General features: G+C 35.1%; 1 protein-coding gene across 1 annotated transcript in view; it reads right to left on the bottom strand.

Annotated features, from left to right (window-relative positions):
- Positions 1–6,479: 6,479 nt before the first annotated feature.
- The window catches only part of nup93 (nucleoporin 93), a 34,101-nt gene continuing 20,495 nt past the window's right edge, over positions 6,480–20,085 (bottom strand). The window contains exons 7-22 of the mRNA XM_056478525.1: positions 18,412–18,504; positions 18,167–18,306; positions 16,228–16,360; positions 15,849–16,006; positions 15,444–15,609; positions 15,170–15,263; positions 13,546–13,737; positions 13,339–13,465; positions 11,500–11,572; positions 11,356–11,400; positions 10,982–11,098; positions 10,780–10,898; positions 8,160–8,277; positions 7,560–7,643; positions 6,821–6,949; positions 6,480–6,701 (exon numbers count right to left, since the gene is read on the bottom strand). Coding sequence (XP_056334500.1) covers positions 6,591–6,701; positions 6,821–6,949; positions 7,560–7,643; positions 8,160–8,277; positions 10,780–10,898; positions 10,982–11,098; positions 11,356–11,400; positions 11,500–11,572; positions 13,339–13,465; positions 13,546–13,737; positions 15,170–15,263; positions 15,444–15,609; positions 15,849–16,006; positions 16,228–16,360; positions 18,167–18,306; positions 18,412–18,504 — 1,899 coding nt within the window. The 3' untranslated portion in view covers positions 6,480–6,590. The remainder of the gene's footprint in view (positions 6,702–6,820; positions 6,950–7,559; positions 7,644–8,159; positions 8,278–10,779; positions 10,899–10,981; positions 11,099–11,355; positions 11,401–11,499; positions 11,573–13,338; positions 13,466–13,545; positions 13,738–15,169; positions 15,264–15,443; positions 15,610–15,848; positions 16,007–16,227; positions 16,361–18,166; positions 18,307–18,411; positions 18,505–20,085) is intronic.

Genomic DNA, 20,085 nt, shown 5'->3' with positions numbered 1-20,085 from the left:
ATTTTATCATGTATTTGTATATGTATTTCATATTTTTGATTGATTAATTGATTTAGGCATTGTTGAGCCTTCAGCATGGCTCCAAACCATGCATGGCAACATTTCAGAAGTTTATTTATGGACTTTATTTGTCTATCTTGTGATTATAAAGTAATAATATAATATGTACATTTTGTATATTTTTGATTGATTGATTGGTTGATTTAAGCAATGTTGAGCCTTTAGCATGGCTCCAAACCATGGCTAAACTTTCAGAGCAATGATTTATACATGAACTTCTTTGGTTGACAGAATTATTACTTTCATTTTGTTTTTATTTAACTCAACTTGATTATGTATTTTTTATTGTAAAGCAATGGATTTTTTTTGTCTTTAGATTTTTTTTATTCTTGTGGTTATAACATAATAATAATAATAATAATAATAATAATATATATATATATATATATATATATATATATATATATATATATATATATATATATATATATATATATATATATATATATATACATTTTTGATTGATTGATTGATTGATTGATTGATTGATTGATTGATTGATTGATTGATTAATTGATTGATTGATTGATTGATTTAAGCATTGTTGAGCCTTCAGCATGGCTCCAAACAATGGCAAAACTTTCAAAAGAATGATTTATACATAAACTTGGTTGGGAACATTATTACTTTCATTTTATGATTGATTTAACTTAATTTGATTAAATGTTATTTAAAAACGAGTCCCTATAGCCTACTTATTGCTTTAAAATGGTCAGGTTAATTATGGATTTTTTTTGTTTTGTTTTTAGCCTATCTTGTGATTATAATATAATGTGTATATTTTTTGATTGATTGATTGATTTAAGCGTTGTTGAGCCTCCAGCATGGCCCCAAACCTTGGCAAAACCTTTAGAACAATGATTTGTACATGAACTTCTTAAATTATTACTTTCATTTTATGTTTTATTTAACTCAACTTGATTAAATACTATTTAAAAACGACTTCCCATAGCCTACTTATTGCTTTAATTTTTTAAAAGTGTATTTATGGATGATTTTTAGTTTTTAGCCTTACTTGTAATTAGCTACCAGGCTTCAGCAAGACCACAAGTCTTGAAACCGCTTAAAACGAGTTTTATTGTTATTGAATTGTTATTATTATTTATTTTATGCCTTCCTCTTTAAATTGTCTGAAAAATTACTTCTAAATAGACTTAATTGCCCGAGACTCCACGAGCAGGCTAAGGCTAAACAGTCTGAAGTATTGACCGAGACAATAAATTGGTGTTAACCGCAGACTTCTCCATGCAGTGACCTTGGTTGTGTTGGTTGTATCAGGGCGGGCAGCGCCTCGCAGTGGTTCCGGTTGACAGACTCGAGCCTCCAGCGTCCACTGATCATTGGAGAAGCGGTTTCTCATTAACAGAGAAAGAGAGAGCAGTGAAGTCTGCCAGTGCATGTGACCCACCGAGCAGCGTCGGGTTAAGCCATTATTTCGGCACAAATTAATCTGGAAGCCCCAAAGGTGGAGCCTTTTCAGTGTAATTAGTGCAGATCCTGCAATCGTGCCCACAGGTGCGCTCCTTTGAAGTAGGTTTTTGATTAAATGTCTATTATTAGACACCGAGGGCTTAAGCAGAAAAGCAACTGTTAAACGGTCAGACTGGAACCCTCAGGCTGCCGTCTAATAACACAGACAAAACCTCACTAAAACCGCTTTTAATTACAACAAAAAGTAGATTTGTTCAGGTAAATTGTAGTCTGTGACCAATTGTAGTCTTTGACATTAATAATATGTTTAAAAATTAAGATGGACATTCATTATTAGAAATATTACTATAGGCCTAATAATATACTAATTATAAACAAAACTTTTAAAAACAACTCACATCCGAGCTGAAAAACACAGCTTAAACGACATGTTGACTGGTTTTAGCTGGTTGACCAGCCTGATTTTAGAGGGGTTTTGGCCATTTCCAGGCTGGTTCTAGCAATTTCCGCACTGAACAATTTCAGCAAAATTCTTGCAAACAATTTATGTGTTGAATTTAAACGAAATTACATTTAGTAATGTTCAATTTAAATTGTTTGGTTAAATGGTTGCTGATCAGGCTTGGAAAATGACCAGCTAAAACCAACTTGACCAGCCTGTTTTAAGCTGGACATAGCTGGTTTTGGCTGATCTGATCTGTTACTTTTTCCAACAGAGATCGAGCAAGGATGTGTTAAATTGATCAAAAGTGACAGTAAAGACTTACAATGCTGGATATTGATCTAATTTATTGAAGCTAAAACCATAAAGCTATTATTAATGTAGAAATCAGGCTAGAATGACAAATTACAAAATGTTCTGAGCAATGAATTCTGAATGAGCTTCTTTAGGTTATTGATGTTTTCACAAATTTTTTTTTTTTTTTCAAATTAAAATGTATTATTATTTATTTTATGCTTAATGTAACTCAATTCACTCTAAAAAACAATGGGTTATCATAACCCACCCAGCGTTTTGGATCAAATATGGACAAACCTCAATAGGGTTATTTTTTTCAATAGGCTACAAATTATTATTTCAATTTTAACTTTAACTCTTTTTTTTCAGCTGGTTGCTAAAGAAATGTTTCTAATTTCCATTTAGTTGAAAAATTCACCAACTAAAACAAAGAAACAAAAAAACTAAAGCTATAAAATGCAGAAACAGAAAATTACTAAAACTAAAAAAATATATATATATATCTATATAATTAAACTATTTTAATTTTTAAAGAATTCAATATTCAGCAAGGATAGTCAAGACATATTAAGCTTAAATTCAATTTTCATTAAATTCTTTACTGTCCCTTTTGATCATTAATGCACCAAAATATTTTGGAACATAAAAAAATAGATTTCAAATAGATATTTTTATTTCTGCTGTTCTATATATCTTTAATTTAATAAATTATCAATCAATAATAATCAATGCATACATAATTAATCCTGCAAAAAGTATTTCGGTTCCCAGAAAACTTGAATCATGTGACACTAAAATCTGGAGTACTGGCTGTTTAAAATATTACTTTTAATCAGAATGTAGAAATTACACTTTAAATAATGATTTGAATATAACTATAATCTTGCGTTACACATCAAAACTGAGAAACTTTTGGTTGTACAGTTTTATTTATTAAAAAAAACATGTTCAGAAATCTTAACACATTTGAAGAATGGTATTATCAGAAGGTTGGATGGATGAGGTGATTGGTCAGCAGGATCTCCTCTGTTGGCAGCGGTGTGGTGCCACCCTGGTGTTGTGAAATAGCCGGGTTATCGCTGACGTGTGACATCGGCCTGATTCACAACACCAGCTGCAGCACACACACCTCTCTCTCTCTCACACACACACCAGGTCTTCTTCTCCACTGTACATCTAGACAATTATCATACAGTAGACTGAATGGACCAGAGCGGGTCTTGATGACTGAATCCAGCACCTTGAATTGAGGACAGTGCACTGTAATATTAATACTGCAGATGCAAACGGTTAAAAATGCAAAGCAGAGCTTAAAGGAGCTGGAGCACACACTGCAGCCGGCCGCGACAAAGCCAAGCCGTCCATCTGCGTGCTCTACGGGCATTTCCTCCATGACCCACCATCTGCTGAGAAAACACTCACAGCACTTGTACACTTGTGTTTTAGAAGGACATATATTCTGATGGATAAGGGGGCAGTGAAGCAAAACAAGGAGAGAAATAAAAGACTGCACTGTAAAAAATGCAGGGTTCCACAAAATTCCTTCATGTTGTCCCAACACAAATAGATTCACTTAACACATTTAAGTGGATTGAACATAAAACAATTAAGTTGTCCCAAAAATGTCAAGAATTGTTATTTCAGCTCAATTCAAGTAGTTTGAACAAGCAGCAAAATATAGATTTTTTTGTGTAGAGGGTTGCCATGTTTTGATCTATTACTTATAAAGACCTTTTGCAGACATTTGATTCAGAGTGATTTCTAAATAACCATTAAATCACTTTTGAAAAGAAGAAAAGAAAGAATAAAGAATTTATAATAACACTTAATTCACTCAAAAAGAAGATGTTTGCTGCTTGTTCAAATTACTTATTTAAAATGAGTTGGAAAAAACACAATTGTTAATTTTTGGGGGAACAACTTAATTTTTTTATGTTCAATCCATGTCAATTCGTAAAAACGATTAAGGCTACTTAATCGATTTGTGTTGGGACAACATGATTCTGTTTTCTGATTCTGACAAGTTCTGTTTGATAGTTAGTGAGTCAACTTTTAAGCACTACACTGTAAAACCCAACAGTCAACTTGATCAAATGAAATGAGTGTAGTTACCTCAAAATTGACTGAAAGTTAATTCTACTCATTTAAAAAGAGTTTGGAACTCAGTGTTGAAGGTATGAGTTAAATAAATGCATTACTTCAATTTAAATGGAGTAAGTTCACAGTACTCATATAGATTAGTTTTGAACTCAAATGGTTTGTAGCAATCGGTTTGAGTTGCCTTAACTTATTGGGTTTTACAGTACTCGATTAGTTTGAGTTCTCTTCGATTATTGGGTTTTACTGAGCTCAAATTGCTTCGTTTACTCATATCGATTAAGTTCACAGTCCTCATTAGGAATTGTTTTTGAACTTAAATGGTTTGTTGCAATCAGTTTCCGCGAATGGTTTGAGTTACCTCAACTTACTAGGTTTTACAGTGTACGTTTTGGTGAATTAGTGGCTAATTTGTATAAACTTGAACAATTAAACATCAGAAATTCATTAATTTAGCCACTAATGTTTGATAAAAAAATAAATAAATAAAAAACACTAGAAACACAATCCTGTCACTCAGGTATGAGGATTGTACAACAACATTCAAATGAGATATAAACATAAATAAGTTTGAAGACACAGCAATTTTTTTTATATAATTCAAACTGTATGAAAAAAAAATCATAAAAATTTGCCACTTAATGTATATTTTAGGGGGATAAAAAAGCATAAGGTCTGTCCTGATCACTAGTGTGAGAGTAAATCATATTAAAAGATATGAATGAGATTATACAAAAATCAAAGAAATGATCAACTAAAGAGTTTTAGATAAACATATAAAGGCCCACTGCTGACAGTCACTGAGTTGTGAACACATCGAGATAATATGAAAATGAATGAATGAGACTGTCAAGCTCATCCAAATCAGCCATTAATGAATGAATTTTAGATAAAAGTACAAATGCCAACTCCTAACAGTCACTGAGATGTGAACATCACTTTGAGATAATGTAAAAACATATGAATCGAATTGCCCAGCAAACAGAAAGTTCCAAATTGGTTATTTATTGGAGAACATTTGGTTGTTTCAGGAACATTCTCTGTAAGTTTGTTTTTTGGTAACCAAAAACTATATTTTCCAGAACATTTCTCCAAAACTAAAAAAATCTTTCAAGAATGTTCACCATACCTAGAGGGAATCTTCTGTTTATGCAAAGGAAAATGTCTACAGACATTTCTGTCATTCTAGAAACCAAAAAATCATTAGCTGGGTGTATTAATTCATGTAAATTAGTCAATAATGCACATTGAAAACATAAATAAATAAAAGTTAGAAAGCATGAAGGCCTGCCACCGGGATGTAAAAAGTTCACATGAAATAGCTTGTAATCTAGAATAAAAAAAAGAGAGAAAAAAATACTCCCAGAAAATCATACAGATGAGATTGTACAAACTCTTACAAATTAGCTTATAATGTATTATTTTTAAAAAGAATGCATAAAAGCCGACTGTTACTAAAGTGCGAGGACAAATGAAATGATTCAAACAAACGAATGTGTCTCGAATGTACGATTTCTTCAAAACAATAGTAAAAACGTCCATCACTGGGGTGTGAGAAGATTACATGAAATGCAAGGAGTTTGTACCATTTCTTTGACATAAGTTATTTTTTGTCATTTATTAACAGTTAATTACTAACAATCCAAACTTTTCATCATTAGCTCATGTCAGTTTAGGCTCATTAAATATTAACAGATGCATGAATACTGTAACAAATGTATTTGTCAATGTTTGTTAATGGATTATCAACAATAGTGTACAGTCTTCCTCTTTAAAGTGTTTCGTTTACAAATCATAATGAACAATCTATTATTTAAGTGCAAATCATAATGTAGAAAGTGTATTAAAAAATGGATATTAACTAGAATTCGAATTCAATTCCATGCCTTTTCCAGACGGTTTTCAAATCTGTATTTATAGTACTATAGTACTATATACAATAGTATAGTACAAAATAGTATCTATAGTACAAAAACAGTGAATAATATGGCCTTCGTAAGATGCGTGTGTTGACTGATAGTGGATATCATGAGGGATAAACTGTAAATGTATGCCAACTAAAAGGTAAATCATCTAAAACAAAGAGAAAAATGAAGACAAAAAAACTAAATTATGCCACAATAACATAAGAAAATGATAAAAGAAACCGAACTGAACTTAATTTTTTTATTTCAAATCATGGAAAAAAATACAAACATAAGTTGACAAAATAAAGATGGAATGAGGACAATGAAGGAGAGTAGCTAAATAAAAGTGTGGCGTTTCAGTTCATCAGAACCTCCATCTGAACCAGTCTGGCGCTGGTGTCTCCTGCCATGCGGTAGGGAATCATTCCAGCAAATGTGATCAGAGCCCGGGCTTGAATACGCAGCAGCTGCAGACAAAAGCAACACAAACAGCTGCATGAGAAACTGCAGATGGTCAAACGATGTCCGGTGAATAACTGACTCGCACTCATTAGTGACTGTTCTCATTTTAGCCCATATGTCTCACCATGTCTCTGTCCTCTAGTGTACGCTGTGGTCTTCCTGGTGTCCCTGCTGCTGCCCCCTTTAGTCGCTTGTACTGCGTGAACAAGATATTCATCGTGGCCAGAAGAACTTCAGACAAATTATGTCTGACCTGGAAAGAGTTGGACACAAATTAGATGTAATGTGAATGTAGGCCTCCATTTGCAGCATATACAGTTAACAATAGTTAGGCCTCATTTAAAAAAAAATAAAAAATCCCAAATTATGTTTAACAGAGCAAGAAATTTTTCACAGTATTTCCGATAATATTTTTTCTTCTGGAGAAAGGCCTATTTGTTATTTTTTAGATAGTTTTTCATTTTTTTAAAACCAGCCATAAAGAAACATTTGAGATGTACTAAAATCCGGTTAATTTTGAAGTCCCCATAAAGGCACAGCAGCTTTAGCATTTGAAATCATCTTAAAGGCATAGTTCACCCCCAAAAATGTATTTACTCTCCCTTAAATGGTTCCAAATCTTGAGTTTCTTTCTTCTATTGAACACACAAAAAAATCTGAAAAACATGTAACCACTGACATCCATAGCTGAAAAACAAACACTCTAGAAGTCAATGGTTTCAGAGTTCCAACACTTTTCGAAATATGTTTTTTTTGTGTGTTCAACAGAAGAAAGGAACTTATAAAGGGTAAAGGGGGATTAAATGATTCTAGTTCTAAAAGAACTATCCTTTTAAGTAATTAATTCTTATAGATGTCTTTACCTCGTCGCTGAAGTTTCTGAAGGCCGCCACTCGCTCCTCAACACTGTCCTGACTTAAGGGAACCAACTTGAGCCTCTCGATCACCTGACACAGAATTGGAGAAAAGTAAAGATTAGTCAAAGACCAGCAGCATGGGCTGAAGGTCAGCCGGGACTTTAAAGGTCCCATAACATTAAATTAAAGTTTTTTAGATATTAGTATCAGTATTGTTAGTTTATAAGATATCTATTAGCTATTATGCTCCAAAACAGTGACAAAATTCACATTTAGAAGATATAAACATGTCAAGCTTGTAGTTTGTCACTTCCGCTAAATGGATCAATGGTTTTATTCACATCACCTCATATTCATTTCTAATCAAATCATAACCAATCAAATGCTCTCTGGTATCTTACATGCCCCGCCTCCTTCAAAAACTTCTCGTTTGCTTTTCATTTGATGCACTCGAGCTCAACCACTCTCACTGGCAGAGCTGTGATGAAACAAAACACTATTGGCTGTTTTGTTTTTTAAAGGGGAGGAGCTACACTATGTCCAACCCTCTCTTTGTGAATAATGCACATTTCAAAGCACTTTACAGGACCTTTAAAGGTGACTTACATCGTAGGCTCGGTCAATGTGTCCGGCGTGATACTCATCAAAGAACGTCATGAGGTCCAGCAGGAGGTAGAAGGTGTTGTCCACTGACTTCTCTCCAGCTACACCATTAGCACGGTACCTGTGAGCCAACAAATACAAGATATCAGTGGGGTTTAAGGCTCCAATCAAAAAACAAAACAAACAAAAAAAAAAACACACACAATGTAACTTTTAAAATGATGACCAGTTCAACTCAGGCTAAAAAGAAAAGGATTTGTGAGGTGTTGCTTTAAATTAGATGAGCCACAAAGCACAATATAAAAGATATAAATAACATTTAATTAAACACAAAGAGGCTTACAAATGATGCAAAAGAAAATTCCCCAAAAGAAAGATTTGAGGCGCAAGAGAGACAAATTTGATTAAAGAAAACAAAGCTGTAATTGGACGACATAAAGCTGGAAGATATAAAGATGTAACAGAGACATGGATGCAACGCTGATAAATGAAGATGCGATAGTGAAAAACGTTGAAACAACTGGGAGATTTGAACTCACAATTAAAAGATTTGCACTTAAATGATATTTAGTTGTAATGTATACAAAAGATGTAAAGTCATCAAGGAGAAATACTGTATACTGCATTAGCAGTTTGAAGACACAAAGTCACAACTGTTAACTATTAAGAGACAACTAAGAGATATAATGTTACAACTGTGGTCAATGAAGTCACAGTAGTGATAGTCACAACTGGGAGATACAAACAGTTGCAAACCGGAGATGTAAAGTCACAACTGGGAGATCCAAAGATCACTAATAGAAGATATGAATGACAGCAAATGGGATATATATAGTAGCTACTGGCAGATACAAAAAAACCCACAATTTGGAGATGCTAAAACGCATTGGGAGATATAAAGTCACAACTGGAGGTAAACAATTACAAATACGATATTGATCACCTTCTGCAATACGGAAGTCGGTTTTTTATTGCAACTTATTTTTGCGATTGTTTTAGAGCTTCCGATTCAGTTGCCTATGGGAGAAATGACTAGGAATAGTAACTGATCAAACTGCTTGCTCTACAAACAAGTGTGTTCATGAATAAGCATAAAAATAATAATATAATATGAAAATATCAGGTTGCAACATGAAGCAGCATAACAAGCTGTTAGTAACATCTAAAAATCTATGGAAGTGAATGAGAGCAGAGGCCTTGAGCCAAAAACCTTCCAATGGCATTACCTGCTCGTATGTAAAGAATAAGGTCAATACAAAGTTGCTATTGGGAGATCCAAAATAGCAACTGGGAGACAAACAAAGAATTTAAGTAAGATGTAAAGTCACTACTGAAAATGTAATGTAGCAACTGGGAGATACGAAGTCACTATTGGGTGATATAAAGTCATGACTGGGAGAAATAAATCCTCATTGTAAGATATAAAGTAGCAATAGTGCAAACATATGCGAGATTAAATCCGAGAGCTCCCTCATCCTCCATAAACAGCAATGTTGAAAGTCCAGAAAAGGAGCCAAAAACATTGTCAAACATGTCATATGACTTCAGTGCTTGAACTGTAATCATACGAAGCTCCAAGACCACTTTTGTGTGCCACAAAACCGTAAAAACAACTTTGTTGGCCAGTGGTTTCTCTGGTCTGGTCATTAGGGTGCATAGGGAAATATGACGTATTGCCAGAAGATTTAACAGCCCAGTATGCAAGTGTCGTATTCCCAGTTTCTTTGTATGATTTGTATGTTTTTGCTTCCTTTTCTGGACTTTAAATGTCTCACAATCTTTGCTGTCAATGGAGGTTCAGACCGCTCTTTTATAGTATCTAAAATATCTTTCAAAGATGAATAAATGTCTCAGGAGACTGGAATGACATGAGGGCGAGTAATTGATAACAGAATTTAGATTTTTGGCTCAACTAATACCTAAAGTTTAAATTTTGAGAACTCCTAACACATAACAGTCCTTCCTAATTCATAATTGTTAGATTTAGTCATAAATAATGAATATCAGTCATAGTTTAGTCATAAATAAATATTTGTTTAATGTTTAGATGGAAATACTGGTAACACTTTACAATAAGGTTGTATGAGTTAATGCATTTACTAATGAACAATACATTTATTACAGTATTTATTAGTTAATGTAAATACAGTTGTATGTCGTTAGTTCATGTTAACTCACGGTGCATTAACTAATGCAAAACAAGCATGAATTTGTATGTTGATAATGCACTGGACAATGCGATTAATAAATGCTGTACAAGCATTGCTCATAACTAGCTCATGTTAATAAATACATTAGCTAAAGAAACCTTATTGTAAAGTATGACTGAAATACTAATAGTTTCCTAATGCTGTCTTCAAGAATAGACTAAAAACTCACCTATTTAGTCTCCACTTTCCTTCCTAATCTGCAGCTGCCTCTCTGGCTATACCACTAACTGTACTCTCAAAAAAAAAAACCATTACTAATGCTTTGCTTCTTAGACTTTACACACCTGAAACTTGCCTATAGCACTTATTCACTGTTGCTCTTATAGTTGTGTAAATTGCTTCTTTGTCCTCATTTGTAAGTCGCTTTGGATAAAAGCGTCTGCTAAATGACTAAATGCAAATGTAATGCTCACCTTTCAGCAATAGCCACTGCCATGTTTTTGAGTCGCTCTTTGTTGGACTGAGGCTCGCTGACTTGAGCGATGACTGGACTCAACAATTTATTCATCAGCTCCAAAACCTTATCAGCATTCTGGAGTAGGAAATAAAAAAAATGTTTTAGGCACAATCATCATGAGACTGCTAAACTCAATCGTCCGTCTCAGCTCATCTTACCTTGGCTAACTCGTAGAGTTTGACGGCCTCCTCAAACAATCCCTTGTTCTCGGCCTCAGAGGCCACCTTGGAAATAATGGCCCGCGTGTCTCCGGCAAACTTGTCAATCACACCAGGCTGAAGGGATTCAAACAAACACTGCTTAGAGCAAAGAGGACTCTGAATGCACAATGGTGTTTGTCAATAAGCCTTGAGCATGAAAAGCCAGAGTGTGTTGTACAGGCCTGCGAGACAATAGCACATTCTACACAACCCTGAAAGGCTGAACGAACAAAATAACTAACAAGCTTTTCACAATGGGTTCTAAGAATGAACAGTAGGCACGGTCGCTGTCTGCCAGTCAGGTGATATTACAACAAAAACCTCCAACATACCTTTCTGCTTCCATCTTTTTCAAGTCTTCCAAGAAGCATATCGAACTGTAGGAAGAGAGTTAAGTATTGACAGGAATTATGTAATGATAACAGCAGTTAGTATGCAGAAACCCTTCTCTCCAATGAGCTCCCAAAGTTTCTTACCTCTCGACTCTCGATGACTAGCTCGCTGACACAGCGCATAAACATGTTTTCTCCTTGACTGTCCTTCTCATTCCTGTGGCCAGTAGGAGAGCAGTGATTATTAGTTTTTTGGAGTGCAGCAATTATCCAGTTTGTAGCATAAAAGCTTCAAAGGAACATGTTCGCTTTGTGATATGCATGCAAACCCTGAGATAAAAGACCTTAAGATCAACTGCTTCCTTTTTGTACCAGTGGCTGTGGGGTCTTTTAAAACAATGGATCGAGTTAGCATCGAATCCACAGTGTGCACGAAGCAGGTTAAATTATTCATGGATCATTCGTGGAAGGTTCTGAGTTATTCATGACACATTAATCTCTTCTCGGAGAGGGATTTCCGCACAGTATATTCAGAGAAAAAGACATGACTTACAGTTCAGCCACTGATCAAACAGGAAACAAGCTGATTTCATAATAGCTTTGTATAGGCTTCCTTGATAGCTGTTTAACGTATCTGATCTAACATCAGCTCTTTTAGTATGTTACTCCAAATGACCCAATAGCATCACTTAAAGGGTGATGAAATCCTCTACTAAATTTTATGAGGCTTTTACAGCTTTATGTGTGTTAAACGACAATGTTAGCATCTGTTAGTTTTACTTGTAGGGAATAACTAGCTTTTGAGCTTTCCCCGCTAGTTTCATCTCGCAGGTTTAAAAGCTCTATCAGTGCAGCGTCACTGGTAGTGATGTACAATAGGATTGTGAGTACTTCGATGATGCATCTGTGTCTAATTATTATTCATGAGACTGAGGTTTTTTTATTATCCTATACTGCTTCTGAATTATTCAATCAAGCTGTGAGATTGTGCAGTAGCTAGGTGTTCACAAAGAGTCGCAATGCCAATTAGAACTGAAGATGAACAGTCATTTAATGCATTTCGTTTAGCGTGAGAAAGTAATCAAATCGTTTGTTACAGCATTAAACCCCATCACTGCAAAGGTGAAACAAACAATGACAGAGAAGTCAAAAAGAGCGGATTTTGTGGAGTGGGAATTGATCGGTCCTGCGCTCACTGATGGTGCGTCCAGCAGCACTGAACACCCTTTCACCGCTGCTGCTTCTGGCCGAGATGCTTAATACTGATCTGGCTAATTTTGCAAGTTTTGGGTAGGATTGTTTGTTCATCTTCCACCAGCCAAGAACATTCATTTCATTTTACATGACAGCGGTTTCAATGTAGCGAGTGACCTCGTCATTTTCCAGGACCGATCAATAATGTTCCTCCACAAAAACACGTAGCATAATCTTGGTGAGTAAAGGATTTTCAAATTATAACTAAACATTTATTCAATCAAAAATGAATAATGCACAGTAGTCAGAGTATCCAGTCTAATGTTGGCATTATTCTTTTATTATTTAGCTTCATCGTCGCCTTACGGCTCCTGCAGAGCCTTTCTCTTAATTTCCTTATTGCCAAATACCTGTTCGGGTTTTTAAAAAGCTGTCAATCAAAATGTACTTGTTAGGTTCTGGTCTAACTTTTATGGCCCGATTACAGCTCTAAAGCCAATAAACATACTAAATTCTACAAATCTGTACTGAAATGTAAAAAAAATGTGAGTATATCAGCATTTCCCATTGAATTTTGAGTGCTGCTGAGTGGATTTTTAGTCATTATGGGTCACTGTTAGATGACATTTGTTCGCTCCATTCTTTCTCTCCTGCTTTTCCCCATCACCCCCACTTCTCTTCCTTCCGTTTACAGCTTTCCACACCCATTTAAATTGCTTTTTTATTCTGTAGTAAACCTGAACTGAAAAAGGAGAGTTTCATGACCCTTAAGTATAGAATGCCCATTACCGGAGGAAGTAGAAGTACTGCAGGGCTTCTCGCGGATCAGTGGACTCAAATTTGCGTGTGTACAGCATAAGCAGCCTGATGAAGTTTAGCCGTCGCACCATTGGAGGATCTCCAGCTTCTTGACTCACTTTAAAAAAGATCAAAAACAAGATTACAAACAAGATACATTTTTAAGTTCTTGTTTAACGCTCAATAGTCACAACTTACAGAGTTGAGCGCTCTGTCCTGATGATTTGAGCAGTAGTTTGAGTTCGTACAGCACCAGAGCCACGTGAACCGCATGGCTGCGCAGACGCTCCACTCGGAAGAGAAAAGCTATGGCCGCCTCAAACTGCGCCGTCAGGAAAAGCACTTGGAAGTACAAGAAGGGCTGGTGGCTGGCTGAAAAATGGGACTCACCTGCAAAAAACAATTCATGCCACACACCTTTATGAGCAAAACCACTTACAGAACACACATAAAGCACACACTGGCAATGGGCACATGCAGCCAGTATGGATTTGTCACATACGGAATTTGAATGCTTCTTTAAGCGAGTAATAGGTTCCACGTAAATCTTCCTCAGCTGTGAAGTGCTTAAATAGGCTGTTTCATTTCCATTTGCGCGAGTTGAAATAATCCCCTCTCGTTTAAATTGCCGTTAAAACTAACGTCTTAAAGCAGCATTGAAAAGACCCGCTGCGACTTTGCATGGAGCGTAATGGCAGCGCAGCTGGGAGTGAAGGAGTCTTATCAGCAAAAGAGCGAGTCTTTAATGTGGTGTACTGCAGGAGCGCCGGCGAGATAAGACTGACTCATCAAGCAGGTGGAAGAAACTAAGCGGATGCCTTTTTAAAACTGGGCGAGGAGAAGTTTAAGCCACGAGAAAACAGCACAATGACATGCACGTTTATCTGGGCTAGGCACACACTGGCAGAGACTGAATGGGAGGTTTTGCATACTGACTAACTTCCTAGTTTTTCAAATGCCCATTTAAACCTCTTTCTTTAGATAACTGGAATGACTTTTTGGAATAATTTGAATCGTTTTATATGTAAAAATATGTACAGTATATATACATTTTTACCAGTATTTAAGATCTGAAACATGAAATAAATTATATTTACCCTTGCTGAATCAGTAGTTTATAAAATAGATGTAATCCAAAACATTTACTATTAGTGGTAAATACAGTAAACCAATTTGAAGTCTCTTAATTTTTTTTGTGATATGATTACATGGGTAAAAAGACAAAAAAACATTGTTTTTAAGCATCAAACCAATAGGTGAAATATGGCTTTAAATGTAGTTTTCCTCCAGTAAATAAGAGTCTCCCGAGTCTGCAAGTTTTCTGGAATTATATAATCAGACATTTTAAACATAATTTTCTTAAATACACCCATAATAAAATGTCATTCATTTTAACCTTAGCTTATATACCAAAATACTTGGTCATATTTATGTGCAGGTCAATAACCACATCATTTATTTTTTACATAACTATATCTATACATTAACCAATATTTTTTACATGACTATATCTATACATTAACCAATATTTTTTACATGACTATATCTATACACTAACCAATATTTTTTTTACATAACTGAAAAAAAGATGATTATTTTACACATTTTAACATTTTCACAATTCAATTGAATCAAAGCAAACACTTTGCTTGCATTTAATATAATTTTTATGAATTAAACCTTTGTAAATTTTATGACAAACACCAAAATATCTCATCTTTGAGCCAAAAATATGTACATTAGCAACCAAAAATTAATGCATAATAGCACTTTTTTATGAATACATGACCTGCTTATTTATATTAGTCACTGTGATTCTCACCATAGTCTTCAAGCAGCTGTTTCTGAAGTTGTGCCAAAGTCATTCTGTCCTGAGGGGAACTGCTGCCATCCTCATCAAAACACACTTGATTCAGCTGTCGGGACACACAGCACCGTTTAAAACACTCAAATGAAGAAGATTTGTTGGATAAATCCCTTTCTTATTAGCATCTCTAAAACACTCTTTTTCATTTATCAAACATAGACAAAACATCTGCTAGTAAAAAATGACTATATTAAACTCTGATCAATCAAAATCAGTCACTATGTCTGACCTTGAGCCACAGGTAATCTTCCGTCTTATCAGCAACCTCGCCATGATTGTCGCCGATGTCGCATTTGCCGATGAGACAGTAAACGGCACGCTTATAAGGGTCTGCGCTGTTCCTGAGTACACGTCGGTAATGCAGCCGTAGCTTATTCTCTGTGGCTGGCGACAAACTGAGAAGAATTTCCGAAATTCAGATTTACTGAATAATTCAGCTTCAATATAATCTTATGCATGAAAGACAAAAAAGGAGCAACCTAGGTCAAGCACGCAAGAGAAAGAAGCAGTTCCCAAAAATGGAGGAGAAACAGTCCTCTTAGGATGTGATCTACTTTTTGGGGTATGTGTGTGTGTGTGTGTGTGTGTGTGTGTGTGTGTGTGTGTGTGTGTGTGTGTGTGTGTGTGTTCTCACCGTCGGTCAGGGCTGTTCATGTATTCTTGGAACCAGATCTTAAAGTCTCCCAGCTGATGCTGTGCCTTGTTCACCACCTGCATAGCGGCAGACAGATCTCCACAACGCAGGCAGAAATAAATCAGAGCCCACACCGGATGTCCCTCCACCTCGCCGTCCTGTTACACATGTGCACACGCAGCAGGCTTTATCCTCGGGTCACACCACATTCATTTACCCCCTTTTTACTTTCAGATCTGAAATAAGCAGCTTACTGGCCCATGCAGGGAGACTCCACTGCTGTTATCTAAACTGCTGCAAAGCACACTCGAGAGTATCTGCAGTGATGGCGTTTAGTCTGTATGATGTAGTGTGGTGAGGGCACGTTTTACTGCAGTACCTGCATGCCTGGCAGTGGCGTCGGCAGCTTGATGTTCAGGAAGCTGCATACGAGCTGATAAGTCCCAGGCACTCCACCCAGCTGAGCCTGATGCAGATTCCCAAATACAGTGACCATGGTGTAATTTTTATAGCTGTAGAAGAGAGACAAGCAGTCCATTTACAACTGGATTCACAAACTTTCTCACCAGTTCATTTACATTACTTTTTTATATAGAAATATATTATGTACAGTTGAAGTCAGAATTATTAGCCCTCCTGGATTAAAAGCCCCCTGTATATTTTTTTATCCAATTTCTGTTTAATGGTAAATAGTTTTAATAACTATATTCTTATAACTGATTTCTTTTATCTTTTCCATGATGACAGTACTTAATAGTTTACTAGATATCTTTCAACTTAAAGCACAATTTAAAGGCAATTTAAAGGTTCATTAAGTTAACTAGGCAAGTTAGGGTAATTAGGCAAGTTATTGTAAAACAATAGTTTGTTCTGTAGACAATTAAATAAAAATTTGCTTCAGGGGGCGAATAATTTTGACCCTTAAATGGTTAAAAAAAATGTAACTGCTTTTATTCTAGCCAAAATAAAGCAAATAAGACTTTCTCCAGAAGAAAAAATATTATCAGACATACTGTGAAAATTTAGAAAATTTTTGGAAAAAAATAAAAATAAAAAATTCAAAGCTAACGGATGCCCTGCCAGCTGCAACCCATCACTGGGAACACCCATACACTCATTCACACACATACACTATGGACAATTTAGCTTACCCAATTCAACTATAGCGCATGTCTTTGGACTTGTGGGGGAAACCCACATGAACACAGGGAGAACTTGCAAACTGCCAACTGACCCAGCCGGGGCTTGAACCAGCAACCTTCTTGCTGTGAGGCAATTGTGCTACCCACTGCGCCACCGTGACACCCTTTTCTTAGTTTTATATATGATAAATACCTTACAAATCTTCCCTGGGACACATTTATAAAAACAGTATACAAAAAAAACAGCTCTGATTTGTTCTCAGAGTACAAATCTTGTCTAGTAGTCTTGGAAAATTCACATTCTTCTAAAATATGTTTTATTGTGGGGAAGGCTTGGCACTGGTTATGTTAATATGGAAAGATGTTTGGCTGACTCATTAAAAAATGACTCAAATTATTATGGCCTGAAAGAACATTTTTCGTAAGTAGAAAATCGAGTTGCTTAAATAGTTCAGATGTGATCTATACAGTGCTCAGCCTAAATAAGTACACCCCTCACAGATATCTCTTTTAAATTAATATTTTCTATTAGATGCTTTACAATAATATATTTGTGCGCATACATTAGATCAAGGGCAAATCTGGAACTATTCTAAAAAAACTTAAGACAATGGCCCAAAAATTAGTACACCCAAATTAATATGTTGGGGAAAAACATTAAATTAAATTTTAATAAACAGGAAAAATCAAGAGAAATGTAATTTGGTGAACACTGTTATTGTAGTGAAGATATTTGTTTAATAAAACGTTTCATTTAAATGCACCAAAATTATTGGCTATATTCCCTGAGAAATGGATAAAAATATCCATTTTCGAAAGGCGGTGTACTTATTTATAATGAGCACTGCTTTAATGTCCAATAGTTTTGAGGCAAGAAAACGTGGAGAAAAATCCCAGTAAATGTACATTTTCTAAGACTATGAGAATGTCAACATACACGACTAGAACTATTACTACACTACTAAATCTATTTTAATGGTCAGCGCAGATAGATAGGCAGTGCACAGACACATACTGTAGCTCCATTGCGATTTGAGCATCCTGAGTTATGATGCATATGTTTTTGTGGATTATTGGGATTGGGAAAAGTCCTGGCTGGACTTTTCCCAATTCCAATAATAAAAAAAAACATATGCATCATAATAAATAACAAAAGCAATGCATCAACCCCCTCACCTGTTCTCCAGAAACTGCAGGGCTTGTCTGACGAAGGCCATCTGCATGTCCACCGACACTCGACTCTTCAGAGTGTCTTTTGCTGGCACCAGCAGGACGTCTGTCATCTGCTTCACCATGAGCCACATTTCTGACACGTTCTACAAATGCACGAACAAATAACTTTACGCAATCACTATTAAAGCAATCACCCCCCCATATTGCTGAACACATTCAGGAACTCACACAAACTGAATGTTACAAACCTTATCATCAAGACTTTCGGCCACAGAGGCACACAGATCTCCCAAGTTTGGCTGAAGATGGCCATTTACTATCTTTTCATTGAAGACATAGATCTGAAGGACAGAAGAAAAGTGCAATTTGAGAATGGACGATCTGCTATGATCTGGAAGTGAAGTGAAGGATGATGAAAAACAAAACAAAGAGGATGAAAATGTTTAAAAGGTCGTCGAAAAAAAGCACAAAGACCAAAAAGATGACTCCGCAGGCGATGTGGCGACACATGATTAGAGAGAAAAAAAAAGATACAAAGGCAATAGAAGAGATATCTGACCATAAAGAGCAGAACAAAGGAAGAGAGAGTCAGAGACGGCCCTCCCATTTATGGACAGATCCAGAGCATACCCATCATGCTTCTTTCCAGCCAATCAATCATTTCAATCAATCGAGCTTGGCTCACAAAACACGACACATTTATTTTTCTGTCTAGCTAACTGACAGAGAAAAAGCTAAGCTTCACTAAATGACATTGCAGACTATCTAACCAGGAGTTCATGTTTTATTATTAGTGATTATGTTATTCAATGTTTAATAGAAATACCAAGATATATTTTATAATATAAATTGCATTGCTGGCTCATTCTATAATACTGAATTATAACTTAATTTATAAATTATTGCTAAATATTTCTTTAGTGTTATTTAAAAATATAATTATAAAAATAATAATTATTAATAAAATAAAAGTATTGGGCATAAATTAATTTATTTCTAACAAAAAATACTCAGCATCCTTGGATTTACTAGATTCATTAGGTATGGGTTTGAGTACAGTTGTTATATTTGTTTTGCTTAAATATTAGGGCTGCATGATATTGGGAAAATCTGACATTGCTCTGCGAGACATATTGTGATAAAATGCATCCACACAATTTCACCAAATGGTTGAATGGCACTGGTTGGAAAGAATTTATGGTCACACTTTATTCTAAGGCTCACTTCCCGCAGTTGGCCAACCATTAACTATGATTTTTACTTCAATAAACTTCTAATTTGTTACTTATTAATATATATTAAGGTCATTTAGGTATTGGGTTAGGTTTTTTAAATGCTAAAATTATGCTGCAAAGTTTTTGATGTATAAATAATTTAATACAATTATTCTTTATTAAACTTCCAATTGGTATAATGTCTTGTGCCTGAAAACTTAAATCTCTCACGCCTTAAAAACCTTAAAACACAATTTCATTATGTTTAAACTCTGTTTAACGGTGTTTCTTGCTCAAATATAATCTCAACATTGCATATCTACGTGAATGCACACATTGCGATATTGATGCTGAAACGATATATCGCCCTGCCCTAATATTTATATATATATATATATAGATACACAGATAGATAGATAGATAGACATACAGACAGACTGTATACTAGATGGATAGAAAGACAGTCAGATAGACATACAGATGGATAGATAAATAGATAGATAGATAGATAGATAGATAGATAGATAGATAGATAGATAGATAGATAGATAGATAGATAGATAGATAGATAGATAGATAGATAGATAGATAGATAGATAGATAGATAGATAGATAGATAGATAGAATTTACGCTTCATGTTTTGATTTTATTTAGATTATTTATTTAAAAAATTTTTTTTTAAAGATTATGTAGTTGAAGTCAGAATT

This window comes from Danio aesculapii, chromosome 18 (assembly GCF_903798145.1).
Source record: "Danio aesculapii chromosome 18, fDanAes4.1, whole genome shotgun sequence".
In the NCBI taxonomy this organism is placed as follows: Eukaryota; Metazoa; Chordata; class Actinopteri; order Cypriniformes; family Danionidae; genus Danio; species Danio aesculapii.
Note: the sequence above shows the minus strand (reverse complement) of the source record. Positions and strands in the feature narration are given on the sequence as shown.